Below are 25,015 nucleotides of genomic sequence, written 5' to 3'. Positions count from 1 at the left end.
CTTGCAGCATGGTTGTGAACTTATTAGAAAATTTGACTACAGACGTACCTCGGTTTACGAATTCAATTTGTTCTGTGGGACTTTTCGTATTGCGAAAAATTTGTAAACTGAAATGCGGTTTCCCATAGGAATGCATTGAAAACCTATTCATCCGTTCCGGAGGTCAGAAAAAAGTAGAAAAAAGGTCTTATCTGTTCAAAAATCTTTATAAAGTGCTCTTTAAAGGCATAGTACTGTACAGAGACATGATTACAAAAAAAATTGTAAATGCATTGAAAACCAATTAATCCGTTCTTATTGCAAAAAAATTCGTAAACCGAGGCATTATTTTCAATAGATTTTCATTCGTAAACCGAAAATTACATTAACCGAGGCGTTCGTAAATCGAGGTACTTCAGGAGAGTCACCTCCCTAGCAGAGAGCCTCCTTTCTAACTCATGGGCCTTCACTCTCTTGTGTCTGTTTACTGTCTGTGCTGGCCCAGTTTTTTTGCCTCTCCCTTCACCTCTCTACAAAAACCTTTTATGCAGCTGCTGGGTAAGGAGCAAAGTGAACCACTATAGAATGTCACTTGAATGATAGCTCTAGGAAGCAGTCTCAGAGGTTTTGGATGTCTACACAATTCCTATGTATCAATGGGAATAGTGCTGCAACCCCTACAGCCCACAGCAATCATTCGGATGGGATAGAGAGCAGCGTGCCTGGATAACTGCAGTACTATAGCATAGCAACATCCAGTGTAAAAGTGTAAATCCAGCACCTCAGCATCTCAAAAAATAGAAAAATACAATTTTATTTCATCCTTCACATAAAAGAGGAATCAGTACCAGTACATTATTATTATTTAGTATTTATATAGCGCCAACAGTTTGCTCAGCGCTGTACATTATAATACGAGACAGTACAGTAACAATACAATACAATACACAAGGGGTTCAAGGGCCCTACTCCTTGGAGCTTACAATCTAGGAGGGAGGGGAGAGTGGTACAGGAGGAAATAGCTGTGGGGGTTGGAGTGGTGGGAAGAGGGGAGGAGATCGGCAATTAGGTGAGGGCAGGGTAGGCTTCTCTGAAGAGATGGGTTTTCAGGGTGCGCCTAAAGGTGAGGAGGGTAGGTGACAGTCTGATGGATTGGGGTAGTGAGTTCCAGAGGTTGGGGGAAGCCCTGGAGAAGTCCTGGAGATGGGCATGGGAGGAGGAGACCAGGGAACTAGAGAGTAGGAGGTCTTGTGAGGAGCGGAGAGTGCGTTTTGGGTGGTAGATGGATATCAGGTCGGTGATGTAGTTTGGGGCAGTGTTATGAACAGCTTTGTACGTCAATGTTAATAATTTGAATTTTATGCGTTGGGCAATCGGAAGGCGGTGGAGGGATTGGCAGAGGGGGGTGGTGGATATGGAGTGGTTAGTAAGGTGGATGAGTCTGGCCGCAGAATTCAGGATAGACTGAAGCGGGGATAGCCTGTGTTGAGGTAGGCCAGCGAGGAGGGAGTTACAGTAGTCAAGTCGTGATATAATAAGGGAGTGAATGAGTTGCTTTGTAGTTTCTGGAGTTAGGAACATGCGTATTTTGGAGGTGTTGCGGAGGTGGAGTCTGCATAAATTTGTCAGCGATTGGACCTGGGGCTTGAAAGACAGATTGGAGTCTAGAATGACACCTAGTACTCTGGCTTGCGGGGTGGGGCTGATGGTGGCGTTGTTGGCTGTGATGGAAAGGTCATTGTAGGCTGCAGCAGGCCCTGCTGGGTCTGGCGCCGTGGCGGACTGTTGGAGGCCCAGGGAGGCTTATGGGGCCTTATGGTGGCCTCCTCCCTGCTGCTGTGTGGGCGGTGGTAGTTTGAGCTAGGCCGGTGGTGACCAGGGCCCAGCGGCCTGTGGTGTCCTAGGCCATGCGGGAGGCACCGCCCCGCCTGGCCGGGCACTGTAGTGCCAGAGCTCCGGGCTGCGCGGTGGGGGCTACGGTGGCACCGCTCCCCCATCCAGGAGCACGGAGGGTCGGGGGGTTCCCGGTGGCTGTCGTCCACCTGCTGGCCTGGCGGGCTTCGGTATCTTAGGCCGCGCGGGAGGCCCCGCCCTGCCTTGCCGGGCGCTGCGGCTGAGCTTCGGGCTGCAGCGGGTGGGGGCTCCGGTGCACCGCTCCCACAATTTTTTTTTCTAGTATGTAAATAAAGAATGTCAAGTATAGGCGAGCACTGGAAATAAATCTAAAGCAGCTAGCACAAAGGTAACATATAAAGTGAAAATAAATAAAGTCCATATATATTATAATAAATAATGTCTGTGGGACTATAAGGCACAGCAATCACGGTGTAAAAACTGTGAAATGATCCAGTGAAGGAATCCACCACCTCTGTCAGATGTAAACTCACCAGAAAACTACTGGTAAACAGCATGTAAGCACATCACATCAGGAAATAGGAAACAGCCAGACGCCTCTATATGGAATGCTCCACCAAGGGCAAACTGCAGATGGACCCTCTCCTAGGAAGAACAGCTCACCACAGGAGCCCAGAAATGGTATATAGTGCAGTATTTTATTGTAAGAATCAGTAAAAACAATCCACATGGAGTATATAGTAAAAGATGTAAATAGAGTACCAAGATGGCCACCGCTCCGGCATTCGGCAGCAAGTGTGGCTCCACTCTGACACGTTTCGTGCGCATGCACGTCTTCAGGGGTATGCCCACTGCTAACGTTGCATGCAGGCTCCATTTCAATAGCCTGCAAGGCGCAAAATCAATTATGCGGCACCATGTTCTCGGAGACCCGGAAGGAGTGGCCAATCAAAAAATACCGGTGACCATTTTCCCGAAGCCAAATGATAGTGATAGTGGTCACAATTCCGGAATGTGGGGAGAATACCACTAACACTCCGGGATGTGTCAAAAGAAAAACGGGTGTAGAATTAAAAAAACGGATGGTGTATGTAACTAATGCGGTCAGTGGATTTAAAAAAAGTTTTTGTCACAACACGGGACACGAGTTTTTGTCCTATGACAATAATGGAGTACAGGGGAGCTGGGAAATACATTACTCAGTAATGTATATCCCAGCTCCCCTGTACTCCATTATAGTGATATGACATGTATACAGTATGTATATCCCAGCTCCCCTGTACTCCATTATAGTGATATGACATGTATACAGTAATGTATATCCCAGCTCCCCTGTACTCCATTATAGTGATATGACATGTATACAGTAATGTATATCCCAGCTCCCCTGTACTCCATTATAGTGATATGACATGTATACAGTATGTATATCCCAGCTCCCCTGTACTCCATTATAGTGATATGACATGTATACAGTAATGTATATCCCAGCTCCCCTGTACTCCATTATAGTGATATGACATGTATACAGTAATGTATATGTAAATAAAGTGCAGTGCTTAAAAAATCACAAAAATGGCAAGTATTAGATCAAGATAAAAAGTCCTCCTGCAAATCAATGAAAGAGTATAGGTGCTCAGGTGTCTTGATCCTGGTATCTGTGTACATATATGATAAAGCAATGCGCACCCACCAGACCCGCATAAAGTATGCGCCTTTGTATATAAATAATCCAGATGTCATCCGGTAATGGGTGGTCCTCCCTCTGCTGTGTATGAGGCTGTTGATCCTCTCCAATTGGGGGTCCACCTGGTGTTTACTGGTGAGAGATATGGTCCGGGTCCTTCCGGTATATCCAGGAGTAGGTCTGTAAATTAGAGTGCTCTCAACAGCTCCGCGTGTGACAGCAGCCAGCAAGGTTGTGGTGCAGTCAGGCAGGGGAGCACGGAGTTGGCGGAGGGCTTTTGTCTTGCTCTGTACACTGACTGTACCCAGGATTTTTCACCTTGCTGGCTGCTGTCACACGCGGAGCTGGTGAGAGCACTCTAATTTACAGACCTACTCCTGGATATACCGGAAGGACCCGGACCATATCTCTCACCAGTAAACACCAGGTGGACCCCCAATTGGAGAGGATCAACAGCCTCATACACAGCAGAGGGAGGACCACCCATTACCGGATGACATCTGGATTATTTATATACAAAGGCGCATACTTTATGCGGGTCTGGTGAGTGCGCATTGCTTTATCATATATGTACACGGATACCAGGATCAAGACACCTGAGCACCTATACTCTTTCATTGATTTGCAGGAGGACTTTTTATCTTGATCTAATACTTGCCATTTTTGTGATTTTTTAAGCGCTGCACTTTATTTACATATACATTACGGACTTTTAGGGGTTATTGGTACCTCACTTGTGCTTAGCAGCTTTACAACATAAAGTACTAAGGCGCTTCTTTCCATTATCTTTATATGTATACAGTAATGTATAACCCAGCTCCCAGGTTTGGGGCGGGCCAGGGTTGGGGGCGGACCTGGGCAAGGTTGGGTGGGGCAACTGGTGGAGATTAAGTTTTGTGACTGGCTAGTAGGTCTGGACTCGAAATTTTAACCCCTAATATAGATAATATACAGAAAAGGAGGAGGAAAGGGGAGTGCAGTTTATCTTTAATGTTGCCAGCTAGGATTCCTATTTTATCACTTTTATTATCTCTTCAATATCTGCAATAAGAACAGTTTAATCCGATACTTTCTTTTTCTGGAGAATAAAAGGAAAAAACATCACTTTGTTTTTCAAGGTGATTCATTTATAGCAGTCCTTTTATGATTAAAAAAGAAGCTCAGTTTAGAAAACAAAAAATTGAAAAATAATGAACAAAAAATTTACTATACACCCCTACTCCCAGAGGGCTTGTATATGTGTGAATGATGTCATTGGATCATTTTGCAGGATCCTGGGAAAGCTGACTATCCTAAATCGCTCAAGTGCCGGAACCTACACAGTGCACCTTCTCATGAAATTCGGGATCCTAAGCTTTCCCAAGATCCAGTGGAGTGGCCCAGTGATGTCATTGGTGCCTACGGGATAAAATTAGGAGCCATGGTGTTAGGTGGGTATTTTTTCATTTTTCTACAATCTTTTTTGATACATATTACTGAGAGTTGTATAATCAGGAGGCGAGGAGCGCCCAGGTAAATCCGGCCATACTTGGATTGAATTCAGAAAGAATTTTCTTTAGAAAATCTTTTCTAAGAATTTTCGTTCGAATTTAACACCATTAGTGGGTCACAGAAACAGACGATTTGCGTGTGACCATCAAATTTGAGTGATCGGGCATGTTGGAAATTTTTTAAAAAATTAACTAATTTTGAATCAATGATGGGAGAATCATGCAGGAGATGTAAACGAGAAAGAGATGAGCATGAGCTGTGAGATGAAAAGAAAATTCTGGGCCACGAAAATTCTTTTCTGTAGCAACACGAGGTGAAATTGAAGGCTTGGTTGGTCAAATTTCGAAATCAATGGTGGCACCATCGGATTACAAAATGCACGAAAATTCTAATTTTATAAAGAAAATTTATTTGGAATTCGACCCTGCATAAGTAGATCTTACATTTTCATGGCTTTCTTTACTTATGTTGCGGACCAGTTTGTTCATTTAAAAGGACCTCTTGAAAGCATAATACACAGAATAAAACTCTGTTGCTTTTGTAATCTTAAAGCTAAATCCAATCTTACTAACTTTGGCATCTTACTAAAAACAGATTTTCAGTCAACCTACTTGGACCATTTAAGATAAACAGATTGGCTCGTCTTTTTTGCGATGCTAGTGCTGTCTTGGGCCTCCGACAAGTAGGGCAGACATATGTTAGATTTATTAACAGAGTTTCCTGTTACTCATTGTTAGAATCTTGAAAAGCACAGAGCATGTCATTTTTCTTAACACGCACTATGCACAAATCCAAGTTTTGCAATCCAGACTCGTGCAGCTGTGTGTTTACAGGCGCTAAGCAGAGAAAAAAAAATGAAGCAGCTGATGATCTGGGCAGAGGCTTACTGAGTGGGAGAGAAAAAGAGGATCTTTTCAGCTCTTTTGCCTTGCATGCTCTTTGTGCAAAACTGTCTTTATGTGCTATGCAAGAGAACATACATTCATTCTAAATCAGTAAGCATAAAACATTATTGTGTTAGTCACGCTTTGTACTCTGTGCATAGAGAAATGGTGTTGAAATTCAAAATGTATGAAAATCACTGCATGTTTGTGGAGTTTACTGAATGCATAAATGGACTCATATTGCTGGATGATAAAGGGTCATTGTTGCTTATAGTAACTAGTCAGATTCCATATCTTATTTTTCCAAGACAGAGCAGACAATAAAAGTATTAATCTGGCTGATATGGGTAAAGCTTTAGTTTTTCTATGCTTTCATATATTCTAGATTGGTCCTAAAGTTATTTAATGTACACTTCTCAAAAAATTAAAGGAACAATTTGAAAACACTTCAAATCTCAATGGGGAAAAATATCATGCTGGATATCTATACTTGTATGGATTGGATAATGTGTTAGAAACATAAGGATGCCCCATCATTTGGTGGAAATGAAATTGATCAACCTACAGAGGACTGAATTCAAAGACACCCAGACAATCAAAGTGAAAAAATGATGCAGCAGGCTAGTCCATTTTGCTGAAATTTCATTGCAGCAACTCAAAATGGTACTCCAGTAGTTTGTATGGCCCCCACATGCTTGTATGCATGCCTGACAACGTCAGGGCATGCTCCTAATGAGACAACAGATGGTGTCCTGGGGTATTTCCTCTCAGATTTGGACCAGGGCATCACCGAGCTCCTAGACAGTCTGAGGTGCAACCTGGCGGCATCGGATGGACCGAAACATTATATCAGAGTTATTCTATTGGATTTAGGTCAGGTGAGCGAGGGGGCCATTCATTGTTATTAATTCCTTCATCCTCCAGGATCTGCCTGCATACTCTTGCCACATGAGGCCAGGCATTGTCCTGCACCAGGAGGAACCCAGGACCCACTGCACCAGCGTAGGGTCTGACAATGGGTCCAAGGATTTCATACCGATACCTAATGGCAGTATGGGTGCCATTGTATATCTTGTAGAGGTCTGTGCATCCCTCCATGGATATGCCTCTCCAGACCATCACTGACCCACCACCAAAAAACGGTCATGCTGAGCAATGTTAGGGGCAGCATAACGTTCTCCACGGCTTCTTCAGACCGTTTCACATCTGTCACAGATTTTAACTTCTCATAGAGCTTTCCAGGCTGCCGGCAATGGGGCTAGATGAGGCATCTGTGCATGAAAATGCCAGAATGTCATGCACAAGGGCTAAACACCCAATGTCCCAATGTGCATGAAGCCTTACTAGATGAAGTAGTTTTAGTAAATTGCTTATTAGCAGCCCTGAGTATTTTCAGTTTTCATAAAAAAACTTAATTCTAAATGTATTTATTTTTTTTTTACTTATCCGATCTCATTTACAAAATGTGAAATGCTGGTCTTCTATTATTAAGCCTAGGTTCACACTATGAATCACACAGGATGCTGCTTCACTGCCGGGTACCCACTGCTCATGCGCGAGAAACGATACGCTTTGTGAATGGTCCGGCAGTCTTCTGGGACATGTCACGTGTCCCAGAAGATGGGGAGGGAGGACAACTCCGCAGAAGTGGGAGCAGGTGCCTGTCATATTCAGGTACCCCCCCCCAAAGGTCCACAGTCTCTGGTCATTCCCTGTACTGTGTCCACAGTCTCTGGTCATCCCCTGTGCTATGTCCACAGTCTCTGGTCATTCCTTGTGCTATTATATTGTAAAGCGCTTAGCAAACTGTTGGTGCTATATAAATCCTGTATAATATTAATAGTAATAAAATAATAATGTCCACAGTCTCTGGTCATCTCCTGTGCTATGTCCTCAGTCTCTGGTCATCCCCTGAGCTGTGTCCACAGTCTCTGGTCATCCCCTGAGCTGTGTCCACAATCTCTGGTCATCTCCTGTGCTGTGTCCGCATTCTCTGGTAATCTCCTGTACTACTGTATGTCCGCAGTCTCTGGTCATCTCCTGTACTATGCCCGCAGTCTCTGGTCATCTCCTGTACTATGTCCGCAGTCTCTGGTCATCTCCTGTACTGTGTCCGCAGTCCCTGGTCATCTCCTGTACTGTGTCCGCGGTCCCTGGTTATCTCCTGTACTATGTATGCAGTCCATTGGTTCAGAATATTTTTTTCTTGTTTTCCTCTTCTAAAACCTAGGTGTGTCTTATGGTCAGGTGCGTCTTATGCAGCAAAAATCCGGTACCTCTAGGTTCACACCGTTTTCTGCTGCGTTTTGCAGAAACCCAGTACAGTCCAGTTTACATGATTTCCAATGGAACATGTTCACATCTGCATATTTTCACCCAACGCGTTTTTTGGAAAGGGTCAGGAACTTTTTTGAATGCAAAGTTTTTGGTTCTATAGACTTCAGTGGAGGCGCTGCAAAAAAACATGTATTGCGTTTTTGACGCGTTTTGCATTTTAAATCTGCCTAGCAGCAAGAAAATTGTTTTTAAAAAATGAAGAAAAAAAACGCTTTAAAAACATGGCAAAAATGCTTAAAAAACGCAATGCAGAAACAGCTCAAACGCAACCTGCATAGGTGGAAACCTAGCCTTAGTGTCATTTTAGTAGCATAGATAGAGCTGGAGCCATGCCAACTGAAAACTGCACAAGCAGAGTCTATGCTGCAATAATCAAGGATGTTTACAGTGATGATGAGACAATTTTAGTAACTCATATGGAAGGCTGTAAACTCTCTAGACCTTTTTTGAGATTTACTCATCAGTGTATGAAAGTGTCATGGTTTGTTTTTCGTACTCTTTTGCTATAATGTTATATTTAATATGCATTTGTATTCAACTCTTTATTTTTTTTACTTCTTTCAATTGTTACTTATTAACTTGTGAGAGTCATTGATTTTGTAAATCATTGTTGGCAGTAGGCTTAAATGAGTGTTTTCACACATTGATTCTAAGATTTTTTTCTGTGTTACATTTTGCAGACTTTTGGAAGTCTCCTATAAACATACAATCAAAATATGCTCCAGCTTTTCACAAGCCTCTCCCCCAGGGCCACGTCAAGAGGGAGTCTCAACATCTACCTCTTATAAACGGCGTGCATTCTCTCCACACCAGAACGCCTTCAGAATTGGAATGTAGCCAGACCAACGGAGCTCTGTGTTTCATAAATCCTCTGTTCTTAAAAGTGCACAGTGAGGATTCAGGGGGAAGTTTGAAGAGGGAGAGCAGCAGAGCCCATGAAGCAAATGGCATAAAGAAGACAAGATCACCACCTCCCAGACCCCCTCCCCCTTCCATTAACAGTCATCGCACAAGCCTTCAGCTGTTCAGAGCTGTGCAGCCAGAGCCAAGCATGCCAGAAACACTTATTAATAGCAGGAACATTAACTTAGACTCCCCTTCTAAAACTGCTACACCGATTCCTCCTCCTCGCCTGAAGAAGCAGGCCACCATTAACAGGTGGCAAAGCAACGACCAAACACCATCGCTAAGTAGTTCCTGTAGATCATCTTTTGAATCTCAGCCCGAGGAATCGCCTCCACAGAAGACCATGCAGAATGTTACTTTGACTCAGAACTGCAAGTCATCTGGCACATTGCGTGTGCAGCGCTTGAGTGATATGAGCATCTCTACGTCATCATCGGACTCCTTTGAGTATGACCGCATGGTGCCCCCTTTTTACGAAGGTGACAGCTTGGAAGATTGTGAGGAAGAAAGCGACCAAGAAAGCATGGCACCACCCGTTAAGTCTCGGAAAAAAAGAGGGACTTCTTTGGGTCTGTCCAAAATTATGAAAACTCACCTGCGTAAAGTTAGTGGAGTCTTCAACTCTTTGGTGACTCCAGAGAAGAAGATGGTCAAAAAGATTACAGCCATGTCCAGGGACAAACGGACTTATTTTGGATGCCTTGTGCAGGATTATATCAGCTTTCTGCAGGAAAACAAGGACTGCCACGTCTCTAGCACAGATATGTTACACACTATCCGACAATTTATGACACAAGTCAAAAACTATTTGTCACAGAGCTCCGAACTGGACCCACCAATCGAATCCCTGATTCCAGAAGATCAGATAGGTAAGAGGAAATTCAATTCTTCTATAACAGTCACACACAGCAGGTACTGATTACACAACATCTTGAAAGTCACATGAAAGCTACCCTCTGGAACTCATTTCACCCTACATATGCAGTTTTTCTTTTTCTCGATCTACCTTAAAATTGTTGCCCTTAAGTATGAATTATTATCCAGAAGTGACATGGAATATTTTTGTTAGCACTTCAAAAATAAGTATGTTAAACATATGTTTGGTTTGCTCTGTTTTTGTCTTTTATGTGATATCAGGGCATCAGTGCAGCTCCCATATACACATATGCACGACCCCCAGATGTTTTATATTTATCCATTAAAGTCATAACCCAAGATGTATAAACATAGTACGGGGGGGGGGACTCGCCATAAATAATAGAACACACTTGCTGTGTATTGCGTAATATTTTGCCGGGGAAACTGATGCTGTTCTAGTCCTGGACAGGATACTCTGTACTGTTGACGTCTCTGTATTCTGGCTGTGGCTGCACGTGATCATTGACTTGGGTAATCATAACATTTTGCAAAAGTCTATAGCTTTGTGGTTAGATGGCCTTCATGGGTTATTACAGAATAAATTAGCGTTGTGTGCATGAAAAGTAATGAATATAGAGTTTAAAGTATGTGAATTTTGGAAAGAATTATATGTGGTGGTGTGTGCGGTTTAGTTGGTCTTTTACAAAGAGCTAGACCAGTGGTCTCCAAACTTCGGTCTGGGGGCTGGTTGCGGCCCTTTGTTGCCTTTATCCAGCCCTTGAGGCACTGTTTTACCCTTCTGATACAAGACTATTCTACCTCTGGCACCAACAATAGGGCCCTCCCCCTAATACCAAAGTGACAATGTTTACTCGCACTAATGTCAGGAAATAATCAAATCCCATTGGCCACAGTCTGGTCCCCTAAAGTCTGAAAGACAATAATTTTGGCCCTTTGTTTAGAAAGTTTGGGGACCAATGATCTAGACTTTTAAAATGAAGTTTTATTCTATGTTTTGGTGTTGTATTACAGTCATCTCTTTTGGCAGTTCAGAGATTCACTTTCACCAGTCCCAGCACTTTTAGCTGCCCTCAGGAATTTCTGCTCCTTGATCCCACCCCATTTTTCTTGTTTTTTTTGTTTTTAGCCAAGAAGGTGCCCTGCCAAGCTACTCCCAGCTTTGAATCCAGGTTTTCATGTGGAAATAAAATTCAGAATAACATGTCTCTGGACTGGCACCAGCAACACTAATTAAAATAGTCTTCTGCTAGTCTCACTCGCCAGCATAAATGTTCTTAACTCCTAAGCTGCAGAACACAGTGGGGTTGACTTACTAAAACTGGAGAGTGCAAAATCTGGTGCAGCTCTGCATAGAAACCAATCATCTTCCAGATTTTATTTTTTTTTTTAAAAGCTTAATCAAACAAGCTGAAATTAGAAGCTGATTGGCTACCATACACAGCTGCACCAGATTTTGCACTTTCCAGTTTTAGTAAATCAACCCCTATGTTTTATCCTGAAGAATATTGATATGTGTGATAATCATCCATAGATATGCAATGTAATCCCACAAAAGTAAATTTCAAGATTATTTAATAGGTGCTGTTTATATTAGGTAAAGTACCAGCTTTTGTTTGAGGTTCTCACATACACGGGCAGACTGACCATTTGGAAACTCGGGCACTGCCCAAGGGCCCGGTGTCAGTAGGGGGCCCCATGAGATGCCCCTGGTAACTTTTTCATAGGCTTTTTTGAGTTTGGGCAAGGACACAGGGGTCCCATGATCCCCTATTGCCCGGGGGCCCCATGAGTTGTCAGTCCGCCCCTGCACATACATGGCCCTAACAGATCTGATAATAAACATGAATGTACAAATCTGATAGTTCTAGGTTTCCATCGCCTAAACTGAACAAGTGAGAGGTGGTGGTTCCGATCCAAATGGGTTAGCTTTGATAAGATTAAAGCATTTCCAAAACATTAACTGTCCATCATACAGAATCAAACATTTGCCATGGAATTACAACAAATCAGAACTTGACACATTTAGTTATTTGGAGAGTGTCCTGTGGTTGGTAGTGTTAGTAGGGATGCCTGTACGTAGCTATAGTAGACTACAAATCCCTCCTGCTACATGCAAATGCCTGTCATTCACTTCCTGTCAGTGTCAAAGTTTGCCCGCCCCTTCCTGCTCATACACATTTCTTACTGCCCAGTAAGGCAGGCCATCATAGTAATGGACCAAAAGGAAAGGGGAAGAGGCAGGTTTTAATACTACTACTTTATCAGAATGACCCAGTATTCAGGTGTAGCAGTGGAGATCTTCAGGTAATTGCACCAGATAGCATCTAGTGGTACTACGCTTGAATTCAGTGAGCTCCTGATAGCGACCCATTCTTTCACAAATGTTTGTAGAATCAGTCTGCATGCCTAGGTGCTTGATTTTATACACCTGTGTCCATGGAGGTGATTGGAACACCTGAATCCAATGATTTGGAGGGGTGTCTTAATACCTTTGGCAATATAGTGTATCTTTAACTGTGTTGTGTTGTTTTTATAGTGTGTGTATGTAGAGATTATATATGCACTCATTGGCCACTTTATTAGGAGGTACACCTTGCTAGTGCCAAGAAAATAACCCCCACACCATCACACCACCACCAGCCTGTTGATACAAGGCAGGATAGATCCATGCTTTCATGTTGTGTACTCCAAATTCTGACCCTACCATCTGAATGTCGCAGCAACCAGTCTGCCCATTCTCCCCTGACCTCAGACATCAACAAGGCATTTTCGTCCACACAACTGACGCTCATTGAATAGTCGTCTTCACCACGTCTAGATGCCTAAATGCATTGAGCTGCTGACATGTGATTGGCTGATTGGTCATTTATGTTACCAAGCAATTGAACAGGTATGCCCTATAAAGTGGCCGATGTGTGTGTATATATATATATATAGATATATATACAGTTGCAAGAAAAAGTATGTGAACCCCTTGGGATTACGTGGAGTTGTGCATGAATTGGGCATAAAATGTGCTCTGAACGTCATCTAAGTCACAACAATAGAAGAACACAGTCTGCTGAACATAATACTACACAAACATAAGATGTTGCCATGGTTTAATTGCACATAACATGTAAACATTCACAGTGCAGGGAGGAAAAAGTATGTGAAGCCCTAGCTTAATGACTTCTCCCAGAGCTAATTGGAACCAGGAGTGAGCCAACCTTGACTCCAATCAGTGTGATGATATTGGATGTGTTGTTGACAGCTGTCCTGCCCTTAAAAAACACACACCTGTTTTGGGTTTATTGGTTTCAAGAAGCACTGTCTGATGTGAACCATGCCTCGCAGAAAAGAGCTCTCAGAAAACCTACGATCAAGAATAGTTGACTTGCATGAAGCTGGAAAGGGTTACAAAAGTATCTCCAAAAGCCTTGATGTTCATGTGTCCACGGTAAGACAGACTGTCTACAAATGGAGAAAGTTTAGCACTGTTGCTACTCTCCCTAGGCGCGGTCGTCCTGTACAAATGACTGCAAGAGCACAGCACAGAATGCTGCATGAGGTAAAGAAGAATCCCAGAGTGTCAGCTAAAGACCTACAGAAATCTCTGGCACATGCTAACATTTTTGTTGACACATCTACAATAAGGAAAACATTAAACAAGAATGGAGTACATGAGAGGACACCACGGAGGAAGCCATTGCTGTCCAAAAAGAATATTGCAGCACGTTTGAAGTTTGCAAAAGAGCACCTGGATGTTCCACAGCACTACTGGCAAAATATACTTTGGACAGATGAAACCAAGATTGAGTTGTTTGGGAAGAACACACAACACTATGTGTGGAGAAAAAAAGGCACAGCACACCAACATCAAAACCTCATCCCCACTGTAAAACATGGCGGAGGGAGCATCATGGTTTGGGGCTGCTTTGCTGCCTCAGGGCCTGGACGGATTGTTGTCATTGAGGGAAAATGAATTCCAGAGTTTATCAAGACATTCTGCAGGAAAACGTACGACCATCTGTCCGCCAACTGAAGCTCCGCAGAGGATGGGTGATGCAACAGGACAATGACCCAAAGCATACAAGTAATTCAACAAAACAATGGCTGCAACAGCACAGAATAGGCCTTCTGGAGTGGCCCAGTCAGAGTCCTGACCTCAACCCGATTGAAATGCTGTGGCATGACCTTAAGAGAGCGATTCACACCAGACATCCCAAGAATATTGCTACACTGAAACAGTTTTGTGAAGAAGAGTGGTCCAAAATTACTCCAGATCGTTGTGCAGGTCTGATCTGCAACTACAGGAAACGTTTGGTTGAGGTTATTGTTGCCAAAGGAGGGTCAACCAGTTATTAAGTCCAAAGGTTCACATACTTTTTCCTCCCTGCACTGTGAATGTTTACATGTTATGTGCAGTTAAACCATGGCAACATCTAATGTTTGTGTAGTATTATGTTCAGCAGACTGTGTTCTTCTATTGTTGTGACTTAGATGACGTTCAGAACACATTTTATGCCCAATTCATGCAAAACTCCATGTAATCCCAAGGGGTTCACATACTTTTTCTTGCAACTGTATATGTATATATATACACCAACGCTGCCAAGTTCAGCTGCTGCTAGGATAGGGTGAGAGAGAACACACTGGGCATGCACAGCATGTGTGGCTTTTAAACCATGAAACGCACTCACTCCTGCCTAATGTCTGCTGTGTCCTTGAATATTTGAGTGTGAAGATTAAGACACCATAGTAATGTGTTAGAGTTCAAAATGAGATTTGATTTCAAATGTATCATAGATGCTGCTGCCGATGCATTTCAGGCTGTAACATCTATTATACGTTTGGAATAATGTGTGGCACCTTAATCTTCAGACTCAAATATTACTTCCATATTCCGAGGTTACTGTGGCAGCTCCACGGATCAGATCATGAGGGATACAGGATACTACCAGCACAGGTTTGCTAAGTGCTGCAATAGCACAAAAGAATTCTTGACCTAAGTTTCCAGGACCGTCAGTCTACCACTTCAAGTGTCCTGGATATACGTCAGGATATAGGAATGTAAACACTTGGAATGTTTCAGCCACGCTCTATAGGTGACTGAAAAGGCCTATGGGTATTGCATTTGCATTAAACAATATTTTTACAAATGGCACAGTGCATTGTAAACTCTTGGGTCCTATGTCTGTATTTAACCTGAGATGTTCTTCTATTTGTATTGCACATAGACAATAAAAGGAACATTTCTTTTCCTGTGAAGTGTCAGAAAAAGAACATTTTGGATCCAAGCTCCCAGCGTTAGACATTACCTGCCTGGCATGTCATGACGAAATGTATAATTCCACAATAGCATAACAGCTGAAGGTGGCCTACGCTTGCTTCTTCGTGGAGAGGAGTGGCAGCATTCAGGGAAAGTTTCTACCTGTGACTCGAGTGTTGTCTACAAGTGTATTCTCCCTCCCTCCATCTATAGACATGAATAACCCATACAAGTATCTGTTCCACCTACGGGTTTCTGTGGGTAGCTATTCCTGGTACCATTCCCAATGCACATATATTAGCAGGTCTGTTCTACAGAATGTATATATGTTTTTATATATTTTTAATGCCTGAAGGGATATAGGCTTGACATATATAAAAACAGTCTTTGTTCTTTAGAGCTCTACAATGTAAAAGAAAAAAAGAAAATTGCCCATGTGTTCACTATTAGGTTTATTTTACACCAGCAACATCTACTGAATTGGGGGTTTTCAGCAACACATAAATGTGTGTTGAAGGAAAGTGCATTCACATCAATTTATATCAGATGAAGCCACCCCAATGGAGGGGGGGACCAGCCTACCTTCAAATTCAGTGCTGGGAATCTTTTCTGTCTATAAGAATGTTACTACTGCTCAGACCTATATCCATTACTATGCAACCTGGTACTTTGAGGTATGGAGGCACATGTGACATGTCACCTGTTTCCCACCATTAGGAGCATGTGACATGCCTTCCGCCTTCCTGCAATGAGTGGCCAGTCAGTAGGCCCAAATGCTATGACATGGAAGAAGTGGGCATGCATTGAGTGTGAAATTGTCAACAATATTTGGTATTGTTAACAATTGCTGGTAACTGTGTAGGGGCAGTGACAGAGATCTGGGTAGTAGTCAAATTAAGTATAGGCATTGGGGGGGGGTCCTTGCACAAGGTGGGGTGGCTGTGTTTTGGTCTCCCCCCCCAACAGGTTGACTACAATGTGTATTTCGTACAAAATAAACTGATTAAAATACACATACTAGTTTATTTGTAGACAGCAATCAGACACATTGTGAAGTTCAACACGGGGATGCAAAGGTGTTGCATGCCTACCTATTCCGGCAGTCAAACCTTTGTTGTCTGTTGGAACATAGTGGCTGCATAGATACAGCCGCTGCCTCCAATGTGACATGCTGGTGCATGGCCCCAAATGCACCCCGGTTGCTGGCATGGGGATGCACACAACAACTGTGCTTCCCTGTGCCATTAAATCACTGCCCTGCATGGGGTACGAATGTAATTGCCTTGTGTAAGTGAGGGCTAACCATCTGATTGGCACCATTCATTACCATTACACTCATATTAGTACACTGCTGCATCCTACTAGTGTAAATGATAAAATGCTTCCGTTTTATCATTGGGAAGTTTTATTCTTCCCTTAACTTCCTCATTCAGCCACTAATAGTATATTTATAAACATTAGTACAGGCGTACCTCGGTTTATGAACACCTCGGTTAACGTCATTTTCGGTTTATGAATGAAAATTCATTGAAACTAATGCCTCGGTTTACAAACTTTTTTCGCAATACAAACGGATTAATTGGTTTTCAATGCATTTACACATTTTTTTTAATCATGTCCCTGTACAGTACTATGCCTTTAAAGTGCACTTTATAAAGAGTTTTGAACAGATAAGACTTTTTTTTTATTTTTTCTGACCCCTGGAACAGAATAATTAGTTTTCAATGCATTTACAAGTTTTTTTCACAATACTAACGGATTAATTGGTTTTCAATGCATTCACAAATTAATTTTTAATCATGTCCTTGTACAGTATTTATGCCTTTAAAGTGCACTTTATAAAGAGTTTTGCACAGAAAATACTTTTTTTTTACTTTTTTCTGACCTCCGGAACGGATTAATTGGTTTTCAATGCATTCTTATGGTTTACGATTTTTTTGCAATACGAAAAGTCCCACAGAACACATGAAATTTGTAAACCAAGGTACTCCTGTATTACTTTTACACTAAGGGGGGGAGGGAGGCCCCTTTCACAGGGGCGTTCTGTTTTTTTCATCAGTTCAGTCACGTTTTTTACAATAAAAAAGGGGATCAGTTTTCATCAGTTTATGTCAGTTTTTCATCAGTTCACATTGTTTTTTTATCAGTTTACATCCGTTTTTGTCCACTTACATTAATCCGGTAACATCTGTTTTTGTCCGTTTACATCAGTGTTGGTCCGCTTACATCTGTTTTTCATTCATTTACATCCGTGTTTGTCCATTTTACATCCATTTTTTGTCTGTTCTGTTTTTTTAACGGAAGAAAAATAGGGTTTTCTTCCGTTAAAAAAAAAAAAACAGATGTTAATGGATACGAACATTAACGGATGTAAATAGATGATCATCCATTTACATCTGCTAGTCCACAGAAATACATGGGTGTCCATTTTTCATCCGTAAAAGGACAGTTGAAAAACAGACGAATGGAACTCCCGTGTGAAATTGGCCTTACTAAAACTTGTGCACACAGATTCTGGAGCAGCTGTGCATTGTAACCAGTAAACTTCTAAGTGAGGCCTGGTTCACACCTGTGCATATTCTTTTGAATGGGCTGCTGTGCCTTTTGCTCCTGCAGAAAAAAGGTGCATTCACTTTTTCAAAACACAGCCAAAAGGATATCATATGGTGCTTTTGCACCATGCGATTTCCCTGTGGTACCTGCACCCGCAAACCTGCTGCGGGTTGAGATGCGTGGGGGTGCCATTAAGAATAAATGGCATCGCTCCGCATCTCTACAGATCAGCGCAAATTGGTTGCGGGTGTGGGAACCGCTGCTGTTTCCGCAACCACCCACACAGGTGTGAACCAGGCCTTATTGTCAAAGTTTAATTGAACAAGCTGAAGGTATAAGCTGCACCAGATCCTGTGTTCACCAGTTTTAGTAACCTTCCCCTATTATGTATTATGATCTCCCGGGCTTACTTACCATTGCTACATTTTAATTGCCAGTGTTAGAGCAAAATTGAAGGTGCAAAGTGGTGACCATTGAAGAAGATGGGTGCAGCAAATAAGCTGATTGGCCATTACGAAGTTATTTTGTCTATACCATGTTTACTTTTTAATGCTGAAGTCATGATATAACCTGTCTGCCATCCCACATGATTGCTCAATAATGCAGACAGAAACTTGTGACTAATACTTGAAACTTAGCTGCGGTTTGGAGTGAAATAATTTAACCATTGATGTAGTCAGCATTGCGGAGGAGATGAATTTCCCAAGGAGGTAAACAGACCAGAATAACAACAATATGGCTATTTATAGGACGACATTCCCTTCAGCAACCTCTCTACTAATAGTATGTAAGCGCTATTAAAAACTTACCTGTGGGTGGGGGGAGTTTTCCCTTATTGTTAAACCTATAGTCAATGCCTATGAAGCTGTCATACTATTTTTAACTTTTTCAGCTGTGTTGGTTTTAATTTTTGCAATGCATGTCAACGCAGCTATCCAGCTAAAAATAAACTTTGTTCTTGAAATTATTTTGAAATACACTAATATTCAGAACATATAAATGATATATGGAGAGGTTATCTCCTTAAACTTTTTAGTGTTCTATTAGTTAACAGCCACATAAATTATCTAGCTATTGAAAGATGTTTTCCCCAACAAGTACATAGACATGTATACTTGTATCCTACAAATATTGGTGTTGATATGAATTGCCCTTCACGCTAATGTGGGTACCATTAAAGGGAACCTGTTACAATGACTAACTTTTTTTTTTCTTTAGTTTAGGATAAAGTGGTCAAGGCTTAGATCCACTGTCAGGTTTATATTGCTGCCTGTGTGCTCACTTGGAAGATTTCACCCTCTCTATTTGTCCTGGTGACCATTGTCACTGTCACGAAGTGATGGAAAATCCAAAATTTTGATTCATTACCAGAACAGTAGTAGAGAGGAAATCTTGCAATGTGGGCATTTGTACTGATGATAACAAGATTTCCTCACTTCCTATGTGATCTATAGGAAAAGAAATGAAGGAAATCTCTCTATTAGGTCATAGATTGACAGGAGTTTTAACTTTTATGAACTCTTTACAAATTTTAAAAATATTGACGATAAAAATACTTTAGTGTATTTTCTATGCATGTCTTTACTCTTGCCAAAGGTTGTATATTTTTGTCAGATCTTGTATATGGAGCACGCATATGGGAAGAGGTTTTGGCAACATGGAAGGAATGTACAGGATTTTTCATGGAAAGTTAAAGTGGAACTAAACCCTACTGTCCTTTTCAGCCAAGGAAGCTGCCATCTTAGCCTCTTTTTATCTACAGCTGCCATGATGCTGCACATGTAATCAGTTATGACACCAGGCATTTGCTGGTTTGACAGTTTGGTTGAGACCACAAGCAAATGTGACAGTATTCCCGGGATACTGGGAATGTAATTCTTTTTTGAAGCCATTAAATCAATGGGTTTAGTTCTGCTTTAAGCAGGGTTACCAAAAAATGAAACCATGCAAAATAGATGGTTAAAGTGGAACTAAACTTATTGATTTAACAGTTTCACAAAACACAGTCAGAGTTGCTCTTTCTGTCAGCCAAACTGTCAAGCCATCAAATGGCTGGTATCATAGTTGATCACATGTGCACTATGGCAGCTACAGATCAAACAGAGGCTAAGATGGCAGCTTCCTTTGTTCTAAAGGAGAAAAGAGTGTAATTCTTCTTTTAATACTTACCCATCCCACTACTTATGCCGCTGAACTCCGCTGCGTTGAAGAAAGAAGCTAGCTTAAAGTGCTTCTACATTCAGCATTACATAGTGTGTTAAATGCCCAGTCCCTGGTTCCACCAGCCTCTGTGTCACTACTGTATCCTGAAGTATAGTAAGGGTCCATAGATAAACCAAAGGCAAAGCTGGGGATGAAAGCATCCAGTAGAAGATCTTCAAGCAAGTTTCTCTGCTGTGAACCTGGTCCCTGGTTCCACCAGTCTCTGTGTCACTACTGTATCCTGAAGTATAGTAAGGGTCCATAGATAAACCAAAGGCACAGCTGGAGATGAAAGAACTTGTAGAAGATCTTCAAGCAAGTTTCTCTACTGTGAACCTGGTACCTGGTTCCTCCAGCCTATGTGTCACTACTGTATCCTGAAGTATAATAGGGGTCCATAGATAAACCAAAGGCACAGCTGGGGATGAAAGAACCTGTAGAAGATCTTCAAGCAAGTTTTTCTGCTGTGAAACTGGTCCCTGGTTCCACCAGCCTCTTTGTCACTACTGTATCCTGAAGTATAGTAAGGGTCCATAGATAAACCAAAGGCACAGCTGGGGATGAAAGCAACCTGTAGAAGATCATCAAGCATGTTTCTCTGCTGTGAAATTTGATGGTGCATTCAAGGGTGGCCTGTTGGTAGCCCAGTTGTCTTCCAGTCCTCTCAACATTACTGGTATCTAGGATCCTTGGTAATGCTGAGCAGGAACCTAATAGAGGCCCATACATAAAACTACCACGCGTATCCTGATCTGTAACAAATATGGAAATTTGTTTGCCAAATCTAACTTATCCAGCTTATGTGGTCAGCAGCTGTCATACAAGAGCTTTATACACACTACTAAAGTTTTTCAGTTTCATACTCACCACATACATAGAAAGCTTAATTGGACAAAGCTAGTTATTTCAAGATTAGGCTTTATTACTGGATTACATAGGGATCAAGCATTGTGGTAACTTATTTACTTTGTATAATAGGCATTATCAACCAGGTTTACAAGCCCACTAATACTATTATATTTCTTCACTTTAAACAGACATATGTTTATTGTGTTGTCGTGCTTTTTCACTAAAAGTTGTGGGTTAATGATTTAAAAGTGCTTGTATGATGAAGGTCAATGAGAAAATGCCCACTGAAGAACGGTGAAGTATGGATTATATGCACTTTCTCCTGGATCCACTGTAACAGACCCTCCAAGACTATGAGCCATACGCCCTCACAGCTATGTGCTCAGCAAATGAATCGGCAGATGTAGAGCACTCAGGTACTTGGACCTTTCCAGTACCTGGATGCCTGTAGTTATGTTGGTGTCACAGTTCAAGTTACAATCAGATTTTGGGGTCTATTAAGCCTGCATGGTATTAAACAATAATCTCCACTTGACATATGAGAAAAACTGCAGTAATAAAATTAAATGATTGTATTAGGGAGCCCATTTAACTGCTGATTCTTACTCCTGATTTCATGATCCTCAGGCAAGAATTGGCCAATACAGTGTCCTTCCAGTGGCAGAAGTATTGGCATGTTGTACACAGAGGCTTTCAACTTGGACAGTCGCCATACAGTAGCCTTAGTGCCTGACTAGTGGGCCCCAGTGCTACAGAAGACAAATATCTCATTGAGAAGAATGTCTTATATGAAGTGTGCAAGTCTTTGTGGCTGCCAGTAGGATATCACATTGAGATACATGCAATCACCATCAGATTCAGCTTTTGTGGTAGCACTGGAATTTATTGCATGGGCCAGAGAAGTGGATTGTAAGAAAAGTCTGTAAGGTGATTGGCCAGCCTATTGCTCTTCTGTTTCATTTTAGTATTGGCACAAAAGATCATTTTAGAACAGTTTAAAAAGTTGGCAAAAGATGAGAATAAATGAAAATATTATACAACTTATTATTTATGAAGTCTGGCAATGAAAATGTATGTTGTGAGCTCATGGTTTCAATATTTGCATTTCCATTGTGTACTTTAGTGTTCTTCTCACACAAGCGATCTCTATGAGCTGCTGTATAATAATTTTTATGTTTCCACCCAAGATATTCTAATTACTTTTTAAAATGTACTGAGCTTAAATATCATCTGATTGTGTAATAATGAGTTGGAGGGCGGGTTTGTGGCCTTTGGGTCTTTTGTGTCTTCCCATCCAGAGGAGGACCCCTCACCAGGTACTTGGTGGACCAGCTTTGGCTGGTCCCTAAGGCATAGAGTGCACCTGGCTTCGGCCCAGACATGCAATGTCTCTTCTGCAATAAAATGCCTTTACCCACCTGCTTACTGTCTTTTCTGGTGCCGTAAACTGAGCTGCACATGCAGAGCTTAGTTTACAGTGATGTGCTGGTCTCTGTGTGTTGTGATGACGGCCTCCTGGGCATGTGCAGGGGCGACGTCATCCCGCACCTGCCAATGAAGGTGGCCAGAGATTGGCACACAGGATAACGTGCTGGAACCAGTGAGGGAGTGTGAAAAGTGAGTATTAACCCCTTTAGTTCTGCTTTAACTGCTAGTGAGAGCAGTGTGCACCAGGGGCGGACTGACAACTCATGGGGCCCCTGGGCAATAGGGGATCATGGGGCCCCTGTGTCCTTGCCCAATCTCAAAAAAGCCTATGAAAAAGGTACCAGGGACATCTCATGGGGCCCCCTACTGACCTCAGGCAGTGCCCGGGTTTCCAAATGGTCAGTCCGCCCCTGGTGTGCACAGTCTGTGTGCCAGTCTGCTGCAAGGATTCTCAAAAAGCTTGTAATTTGTGAATGGTACCAGCTTGAGAATTAGAGAGTGTGCATTGTTTTAATGTTTTTCCTGTGCACAGATTAGGTTTTTTGGATACTCGGGGGATTTGCTAGCTGGTCGGTTTTCGCAGGTGTGAGACAGAGGGCAAACCTTGCATATTGTCTTGCTTCCCTTATCGCTGTACACTCCTCTGTTTCATGTACATGTAAAATTTGTAATAGTACTGCCCTTGACCATGCCTTCATTATTTATTAAACTTTATTACAGGTATTCATATGGAGCCAGTAATTCACACTGTGAATGTTTATATATATATATATATATATATATATATATATATATATATATATATACTGTTTATATATTGTATATTCACATCAGTCCCTGCCCTCAAGGAGCTTACATTCTAAGGTCCCTATCTCACATACATACTGTGTAGTAGGGTCAATTTTGACAGGAGCCAACTAACCTACTAGCAGGTCGTGGGCAGCAGTGGCTAAATGGTTAGCACTTCCGCCTGGCAGTACTGGTCGTTGGTTTGAATTCCAACCACGGCACCACCTGCCTGGAGTTTCCATGTTCTCTCTGTGCCTGCATGGGTTTGCTCTGGGTACTCCGGTTTCCTCCCACATGCCAAAGACATGCTGGTAGGTTAATTGGAGCCTGTCTAAATTGGCCCTAGTATGTGTATGTATGAATGTAAGGTAGGGACTTTAGATTGTACACTCCTTGAGGGTTAGGGACTGATGTGAATATGCAATATATATAATGCACTGTTTAATTGGGCAACTATGCGGCAAATGAGATTTAATGTTGATAAATGTAAGGTTATGCACTTGGGGGCTAAGAATATGCATGCATCATACATACTAGGGGGGGGGGGGTACAACTGGGGGAACCAATGGTGGAGAAGGATATGGGGGTTCTGGTAGATCACAAGCTTAATAATGGCATGCAATGCCCAGCTGCGGTTTCTAAAGCGAGCAAAATCCTCTCTTGTATTAAACGAGGTATAGACTCCAGAGAGAGAGATATCATATTACCCCTGTACAAATCATTAGTAAGACCTCATCTGGAATATGCAGTTCAGTTTTGGGCACCAATTCACAAAATGAACATTGGGGAAATGGAGAAAGTACAGAGAAGGGCAACCAAACTGATAAGAGGTATGGAGGAGATCAGCTACGAGGAAAGATTAGAGGAACTGAATTTATTCTCTCTTGAGAAGAGGAGATTAAGGGGGATATGATCAACATGTATAAATACATCAGTGGTTCATATGCTGAACTCAGTGTAGAGCTATTCACCCTGAGGTCATCACAGAGGACAAGGGGGCACTACGTCTGGAGGAAAAGAAATCTCCAAACACGGAAAGGTTTCTTCACAGTGAGAGCTGTGAAAAAGTGGAATAGACTCCCTCAAGAGTTGGTTCTGTGGATTGCTTTAGAAAAGGCCTGGATTCTTTCTTGGATACACAGAATATAACTGGATACTAACATTTATAGGTAAAGTTGATCCAGGGAATATCCAATTGCCTCTCGGGGAATCAGGAAGGAATTTGTTTCCCTGCAGGAGCAAATTGCAATACGCTTTGCTGGGTTTTATTTGCCTTCCTCTGGATCAACTGTGGGTATAGGATCATAACTTTTTTTTTCTTTCTTTTTTTTTTTAATGGTTGAACTGGATGGACGTTTGTCTTTTTTCAGCCAGACTAACTATGTTACTATATATATATATATATATATATATACAGTGGGGATCGAAAGTTTGGGCACCCCAGCTAAAAATTTGTATTAATGTGCATAAAGAAGCCAAGGAAAGATGGAAAAATCTCCAAAAGGCATCAAATTACAGATTAGACATTCTTATAATATGTCAACAAAAGTTAGATTTTATTTCCATCATTTACACTTTCAAAATAACAGAAAACAAAAAAATGGCGACTGCAAAAGTTTGGGCACCCTGCAGAATTTATAGCATGCACTGCCCCCTTTGCAAAGCTGAGACCTGCCAGTGTCATGGACTGTTCTCAATCATCGTCTGGGAAGACCAGGTGATGTCAATCTCAAAGGTTTTAAATGCCCAGACTCATCTGACCTTGCCCCAACAATCAGCACCATGGGTTCTTCTAAGCAGTTGTCTAGAAAACTGAAACTGAAAATAGTTGACGCTCACAAAGCTGGGAAGGCTATAAGAAGATAGCAAAGCATTTTCAGATGTCAATATCCTCTGTTCGGAATGTAATTAAGAAATGGCAGTCAT

General features: G+C 42.0%; 1 protein-coding gene across 3 annotated transcripts in view; it reads left to right on the top strand.

Annotated features, from left to right (window-relative positions):
• RIN2 (Ras and Rab interactor 2) overlaps window positions 1-25,015 on the top strand; it is a 272,461-nt gene that overhangs the window by 215,838 nt on the left and 31,608 nt on the right. For all 3 annotated transcript variants that reach the window (XM_089669793.1, XM_089669794.1, XM_089669795.1), the window contains one exon: window positions 8,913-10,007. In XM_089669793.1, the coding sequence (XP_089525919.1) occupies window positions 8,913-10,007 (1,095 nt within the window). The remainder of the gene's footprint in view (window positions 1-8,912; window positions 10,008-25,015) is intronic.

The sequence above is a fragment of the Staurois parvus genome, unplaced genomic scaffold, assembly GCF_062004578.1.
Source record: "Staurois parvus isolate SC_StPar_1 unplaced genomic scaffold, SC_StPar_1.0 ptg000081l, whole genome shotgun sequence".
Lineage (NCBI taxonomy): Eukaryota > Metazoa > Chordata > Amphibia > Anura > Ranidae > Staurois > Staurois parvus.
This window is presented reverse-complemented; position numbering and strand designations above follow the sequence as displayed.